The sequence below is a fragment of the Poecilia reticulata genome, linkage group LG5, assembly GCF_000633615.1.
Source record: "Poecilia reticulata strain Guanapo linkage group LG5, Guppy_female_1.0+MT, whole genome shotgun sequence".
Classification (NCBI taxonomy): Eukaryota; Metazoa; Chordata; class Actinopteri; order Cyprinodontiformes; family Poeciliidae; genus Poecilia; species Poecilia reticulata.
Genome location: NC_024335.1, coordinates 29,365,576 through 29,373,361, shown reverse-complemented (window position 1 = coordinate 29,373,361; position 7,786 = coordinate 29,365,576). Strand labels below are relative to the sequence as shown.

The 7,786-nt window shown below is 42.0% G+C and overlaps 1 protein-coding gene across 1 annotated transcript in view; it reads left to right on the top strand.

Moving 5' to 3' along the window:
* Positions 1-478: 478 nt before the first annotated feature.
* efcc1 (EF-hand and coiled-coil domain containing 1) overlaps positions 479-7,786 on the top strand; it is a 13,994-nt gene continuing 6,686 nt past the window's right edge. The window contains exons 1-2 of the mRNA XM_017304644.1: positions 479-1,171; positions 3,467-3,891. Coding sequence (XP_017160133.1) covers positions 479-1,171; positions 3,467-3,891 — 1,118 coding nt within the window. The remainder of the gene's footprint in view (positions 1,172-3,466; positions 3,892-7,786) is intronic.

The window sequence follows — 7,786 nt, the reverse complement described above, 5'->3', positions numbered from 1 at the left end:
TTATTTTATTTTTTTTTTTCTCTAACTAATTGAATAGTTGAATGCATAGACGGTTGAATGTATCTACCAACTCTGCATAGACGTCATCTGTTTCATCTGTTTAGGTCAAGGCATGTGGAGACTGCAGCTCATGTTTTTATTTTTACAATCATTATTTAACTATTGTGAATAAAAGTTAAAAACATTGGTGAAAGGTTGACTTTGCGTCTGGAGTGGGTTACATTCTGTCAATCATGCATTTTAAATCTAGAAACTTTTGTTCAATTTGCTTCCAAGCTTCTTTTTTTTTTTTTCCAAAGGTTGCTCTCCTTTTTTTTTTTTTTTTTTTTTTTCAGTGTACTTGTGGATGTTGGGGGCAGTGCTTCAGTCAGATCTTGGCCTCTCGCAGAGCAGGGGGACACATTCAGCGGAAGGAGTCAGTCAGTCAGAATAGTGGCGAGCGGCTCGCGTTTCGTGGAAATGTTGTCCGGTCCAAACGATGGATGCCACCGACTCCCCTGACCCGTACAGCCGCCCGGCGCGCAGGACGCAGTGGATCGTGAGCACCCTGGCTTACCATTACGGACTGGACCGGGGAGTGGAGAACGAAATCATCGTCCTGGCCACCGGACTGGATCAGTATCTGCAGGAGATATTCCACCACCTGGACCATCGAGGACTCGGCAAAATCCCAGAGGAGGACTTCAACGTCCTGTGTGAGGTTCTGGGGCTGAGCGAGGACTCGGAATCGGAAGAGTCCGCCGGAGTGTTGGACAACCTCCCCAGCGCGCTCACCTTCAGGCACTTCCACGCCAAGCTGTGCGGCTACTTCACCACGAAGGCTGGATGCCAGTACGAGAACGACCGGCTGCTGGTCGGGACCGACAGCGAACACATAGAAACTCAGATCCGTCTGCGGAGCCCCCTAAAGCGGCGGGAGACGCTGCTTTCGGTCGGGGCGGCCGGTGGCGGTTGTTCTCCCTCACCCTCCCCGGCGCAGCGGCGCGCTTTCGGCTGCAGGCTCGGCTCCCCGGGCTCCTGCAGCAGGGAGTGCTACGAGGAGATCGTGGCTCTGGAGGAGGCGGAGGACAGGATAGGGAAGCTGGAGGATGAGAATGCGAGTCTCAGGGAGCTGGTTGAGGACATGAGAGCCGCGCTGCAGAGCAGCGATGCTCGTTGTTTGGCTCTGCAGGTGAGAAAGGTTTGAACTTTATTTATTTAACTCCATCGGAAGCAACCGATTGGAGACAGGAGGAGGGTCTCAGCGCTGACAATCACTCGCGTGTACTTTCTTCCTTCGTCTTAACAACAGAGCCATGAATGCTCAGTTAGCACAGCCACTGATGACACCGGATATACAGAACAGTCAGCACACTGAGCAGTACATACACAAGGTTGTATGTACTGTACGGATCGGATTGGTCATTTATTTTTGATGGAGCTGCATCATCAGGCGGATGTATGTTAAAGTTAACTGGAATTTTTTGGCATTTTAAGGGCAACAAAAAAGACAATAATATAACAAAAATTAACAAAATCAGTTAAAAGAATGTTTTCCTAAACCCTGGAACGGCTTATTAAAAAAACACACACACCTCTGGAAAACTGCAGGTGTGTGTGTGGGTGTGTCTGGTGAATTTTTGGTTTAAACATGTAATGCTTCACTATAAAACTACTCAGGTAAAAGCAAAAAGTACAGCATAGTAAAAATACTCCTAGAGGCATATTAAAAAAACAATTAAATAAATGTAATGTAATTATACTACCAATCCAGCTCTGGTGTTGACCTCCTCATGCCGCGTTAGGGTTAGGGCATTCAAGTTAACCCAGTTTGGAGTTAGACAGCATGCCTTTAATTATGATGTGGTCAAAATACTCACTCGGCTAATAATTGTGCACACAGTGTAGTTTTATGGAGAGCAGAATCTCACACATGAAGATTGCTGGTGAGTATTGAAAAGATCTGACTGGTGAGGAGCTGGCATGTTCCCAACAGGCACTGGGGGCTCTGAATGGTGACCTAACACCAGGTGTTATATGACTATTCTGTGGTGGCAACTTTTTGCAGCCAGTCAGTAAACAACGCTGAAACTGAATAGTCGTGTTTGTGTATTTTATTACGCCGTCGCAGGTTCCACAGAGGCCTCCGGCCTGGACGGGTTGCTACAATAGAAAACATCAGACGGCTGTTGAATCGCAGGCAGTTTCCTGCTCACACTACCACAGTCACCGCTGCAGCTTCTGATCTGTAAACAGCTGCAACCGGGATGGGAGACGACGTCTGACAAATCTCTCATATTAGGCTGATAAATTAGCATGCAATCTGTAAAATAGAAAAGGCTCAAATATTCAGTCAGTGCTCAGGACTAAATGCATTTGATCTTGAACTTTTTACGACTCAGAACTGTAAAAAGTCTCGTCCACCACGACCCTCTGATGTCATCACTGGTCTGCTGGGACATCAGTCCGTCCCACATGCTGCCCAGTTGCCCGTTACAATCACCTGTTGTCATGCAGACTCTCACCTGTGGGATTCCTAATAACACGTCTGCAGACGTTCCTGTGAGCCCAGCTGACCTGTAACAACACCAGGGTCATCAGAGGTCCTGGTTTTCACAAATATGTCCACTTTTTATGACATACTGTTAAGTTTGTTAAAGTTATAATTACTTTATTTTTTTGTAATGAATGTTAGGAAAATTTATTATTATTATTATTATTATTATTATTATTATTATTATTATTATTATTATATATAATATTGATATAATAATTATTATCCATTGATAGACAGTTTAAAATGCACAAGTATAGCTTTATGTCAGACCACACAATTTTTAAAGTGCATTTCTGAGGCTGATTACATTGAAAGTACAATACTTATTATTATTATTATTATTATTATTATTATTATTATTATTATTATTATTATTATTATTATTATTATTATTATTATTATTATTATTATTATTATTATTATTATTATTATTATTATTATTATTATTATTATTATTATTATTATTTTTATTTTTCAGAATATAATTTTAGATTATTTTTTTCTGTAATTTTTTTTGCTGTGTGACTTCCAAACTGAGCTGCCATTGTTACAGGTTGTGTTCTAATACAGAAGAGTAATTATTTCTTAACATTATTTACATCCAATGAAATATGTTAAAATTGATGTGCTGGTTGACTTATGAAAGCATATTTGAAGTTGATCTAAATATGTATTTTTTAGAGGAGATTAAAAGTAAACAGCATATGATTGAGGTATTTTGGAAATGAAAAAAAAAGAAGCTCACCATCACTCCACTTGTTGGCACCATTCAAGCTCTTTAAAGCTCATGATGTTCCAGTTGCTTGCATTTACATTCCCAGTTCTCTTTTAATCTGAAACATTCCTTTAATGAACTTTGTCAACCAGTCAAACAACAAAATGTTTAGTCAGTTTGTGGGATTATCTTCGTCTCGTCTCTTCACATCTCAGGTCGGCCTCTGGAAAAGCCACTCCAAGCATAAACCAAGAGAAGGACGCTTCGTTTCCCCGCGGACGCTGGCCCCCCACAACAACGTGTCCAACAGCTCCAACAGCAACCTCAAGAGCCTGCAGAACCTCATCCACGAGATAGAGTACCTGCACAGCTCCAGAGAGTGGCAGGTGGAGGAGACGGTGTCGCGCAACCAGAGACTGGAGCAGGAACTGTGGAGCTGTAAGGAGGCCGTCGCTGCGTTGGAAGATAGCAACAGGCTTCTGAAGACGGAGCAGGCGAGCATGAGGAGGAAGGTGGAGGAGGCCCGGCAGGCTCTGCTGAGCGGACTGGAGAAGGTGAAGGACCTGGAAGCGAAGGCCAGTCGTGTTCCGGCGCTGCAGAGGCACGTTGTCCAGATGGAGTCTGAGCTGCTTTACTACAGGTGCAGACGCTTCGCTTCACGTAACATTAAGCTGTTTATCAGAGCAACTCCACATGTGTTTTAGACGACCTCAGAAGCACAGTCAGTGGAATATATATATATATATATATATATATATATATATGTACTGATCATACCTTCTGGTGTGTATACGACAGCAGTCCTGGTCAGAGTAATGTAGTGACTGAATCTGTGTATGCACAACTGTGTTCAGGGTTAGTTTTTCTGCATGAAGTGACAGGTTTGTGGCGTTAACAATAAATAATCGATTCCAGTACTGCAAAAAAAAAAAAACATACAAAATCTCACCAAATATTTTTGGTCTATTTTCTAGTGCAAATCTCTTACTGCACTTAAAGAAAAGACAAAACTAACTTACAAGTAACTGTTCAGCAAGTTACAGGAGCTTGTTTTAAGTAAACAACTTCTTAATAGTGATGAAAAAGTGCGGGTGTCGTTAGATAATTTCTCTTATAGAGGGGAAAAATGTCTTGTTATAAGTGAAATAAGCTCCCTATGCATTTTCATCAATATTATGTTTTTTTTTGTGTGTGTAGCATATTTCAGCTGAAACGTGCTTTACACAATAAAACAAAATTACAAATTTATAAAGAAAACACCATACAGACAACAATTCAACAAACGTTACATTTTGTCAAGTGCCATCACCAAAAATCATTAAAGGTCAAATACGTTGGTCAGTGTTTCATTTATTATGGTTCAAAGGCAACTTTAAAACAGCTGGGTGTTTAGTCTGGATTCAAAGGAACTCAGCGTTTCGGCTGTTTTGCGGTTTTTCTGGACGTTTGTTCCAGATTTGTGGTGCATAGAAGCTGAATGCTGCTTCTCCCAGGTTTGGTTCTGGTTCTGAGGTGCAGAGCAGAACCAGAACCAGAAGACTTGAGTGGTGTGGAAGGTTGACACAACAACAACAAATATATGAAACTTGATGAAAATTGTGCATTGTGATTCAGAAAAAATAAAAAAGGCAAAATATCCCAAGAAAATAGCTAGTGAAAAGTGCGGCTAGGTGTGTGGGCTGTGGAGCCGTTCTGGCTCTGGGAGCTCTAACAGACCGAACAGATGTTCCATCTGCTATACCGTGTATGAGCTGTTTAGCGTCACCTCCCGTGTATCGAGCCCATTTTTAAGTCGGGGCTTGAAAAACGCTCATTTGTCAGCCTTGTTGAAATAAAGGGGCCGGTTTTTGGCAGGTAGTTGCACGAGAAGAACCTTAGTGACGAAAAATCCTGCACTGATGAATCGTAGATCCTCCTAAAGCAGAACAAAATGACTCTGTTTACCTTGGGCTTAATGGCTGAGATGCTCGTGCCTTGCTGTTCGGAGGGCTGACGTGGGTAACTTTTTCCATTTTCAGCCCTGATCTGTTGAACTTTGCTGACCAAGCTTCGTGTGCAGCCGGTCGGCCGGCCGGTCTGGCTCAAACTCTTGTTTTGGAACTGTTCGCTTTGGTGGGAGTCAAGGTGTAATTGAACTTTTGAAGTACAAAGCCTTTCGGTCGAATGTTTATCTCTCATTCAGTTGCTCCTGCTTCAACCGTATAATCAGTGTCCGCAACTGTGGCTTTTTGGCTCGCAGATGTCTCTAAATACTTGTAATGTTCACTTTATACTGCTAAGACATAGTCTGGCATGAGCAGACATGTGATTAAAGCTCATGCTTCAGCCTGCTTTTGGGTTATTTCTAATAACAAATTTGAGAAGTCTAAGTGTTGTCCTGTGACCCACATTCTGCTAATCTACGCAAACAGGGTTCCAAAGTCTTCTCACCGCTCTTCCATAGACGCTGTGATGGCAAATAATTCAACACCACAAAAGCAACAGAGAGGCCTATTGAGTGAGAACCTGAACAGCTGACGGTCCTCATCAATCTCTGCTCACTTCTTTCATTCTGCCTCCAAATGAACAATCCCACAGACTCTGCCCTATAGAAAGATCTTAGCAACCGATTCCCTGTGACTGTTTGAACCGAAGGCCTGACACTTCCTTGGTCTCAGCTCACCCAAATACTACTTTAGATGGTACAACGTCAAGTTGTGTAATTAGGAATTTGAAGTAGATTGTTGATCCTATTATTTTTCCTAATTATTTATTATACAGATGGTTCGTCTCTGACTATCAGCATTCGTCTGATTCACATTTCACAAGCAAAGTTCAGGTTAAAGCTGATGTTCATCAATTCAAAATTTGAACTAAATTCACAATGCAGAAATCCATTTATTTCTTTTTCTTCCCTAAGCATTTATAACAGGTGTTTCATTTCTACATAGGCTTTTGCAGCCATTTTGCAACTAGTCTTGGACGTCATATCAAGATTGTATCAAGTCAGATACAATCTTTTTACATCACTAAAGACATGTAATACTTCTCCCATGTAAATAAAACATGGATTTTTCTTTTGTGTTCTACCGAGCAAACCACACTACTTCGGGAACAAGGTTACCTCAGACAGATGACATCAAAATCAAAATGACAAAACACTCAACAACTGTAAAGCTCAATGCTAGAAAGTTAATGACATGAACTTGTATTGGGTGAGCCGGAACTCAACACTTTGCAGTCATTGTGTGGGTAAATTCTGTACAATATGACTCCTTGTTTATGGAAGAAAAAAAATTACTGGTTGAGCTCTTGGACCTGTAGTGAATCCAGCTGCCAAAGGTAGCTTTGAAGAAGACTTCAGGAGGTTGAGTCATAAAAAAAAGAGTTAAAAACCCAGTTAGTTAAAGTCTAAATAATTGCCCTCAGCAATTATTAATCAAATTTAAAGAACTCCTCTTAAGGATTTTAAGCTATTGGCTTCAGTTAAGGGACGGGGGGATTAAAAGTTATCAAAATCCTGGACGTGGCCAAGTGGTAACCGTGGTGTTCTCGCCACAGCAAGCAAATCCCTATAACTTTCACACAGATGCATCAAATTTATCATGAGTCATCCATGCTGCATGCCCAACGATACTGATGTGGTCATATATTCACATCATCAAAGCCCCGCCCCATCAGAACAGGAAGTCACTATTTTTTTTCTTTCTTGGAACACTCCACTCTCTAGACCCTTTTGACCTAATCAACATAATCTTGTGTCATATATCACAGATAACAGGTTGGTCTCACTTGCTTTAAAGCAAAAGGAGTTTCTGCTGGTGGCGAAGTCAGACGTCACGCCGTTGCCATACGTCGTTTGCTTCCGAATCAGAATCAGTGTTTGCTTTCCCAGCTGGACTCTCTGGTTCCCAGAAGTTCCACCAAAGCATATCAGAGGATGATCCAGGTGTAAGTGTTTCTAAAGGGCAAAACAAAGAGTTTCATGTGACATTTAAAATGTCATCGTATCATCAGGAATGCTTGGAACGGCAGCCTTGCTCTGACTGACGTCAATTAAAGAGGATTCAGTCGCTGGTTAACCTGCATGTGACAACCTTCAGCGGGGTGAGCTCTTGAATGTGAGTGTAACCAGAGCAACCAGGAAGCCTTGTGTTTGTTTCACTACAGCTGCCGGCCTCCTCCCCCACAGTGACTTAAACACAACTCTCCGACTGATTGCCTGGAAGTCCATTACGCTTACTACTGAACAAAGAGAGCCCAAAAGAAACGTCTTACAGTATCGCCTGACTTGTGATAGCGGGACGTAAGCGCGAGTGCCCGGTGATTTTCGAGGCAGGCTGCTAAAAAATCTGCTCTCTTTTTTTCCCCCCACCTTTTTGCTTTCCTCCTCCAAGATATCATCATCTGGAAACACTTACACAGTGATTTATGAAGGCCCCTTATTGGATTTCCCCCCAACAAAAAGGGCAGCCAGCAAAAGAAAGTTTGAAAATTTTCAAGCATTACAGAAGCACTTATCCACCCAAACTGCATCATCAGGCTTTTTTACATAT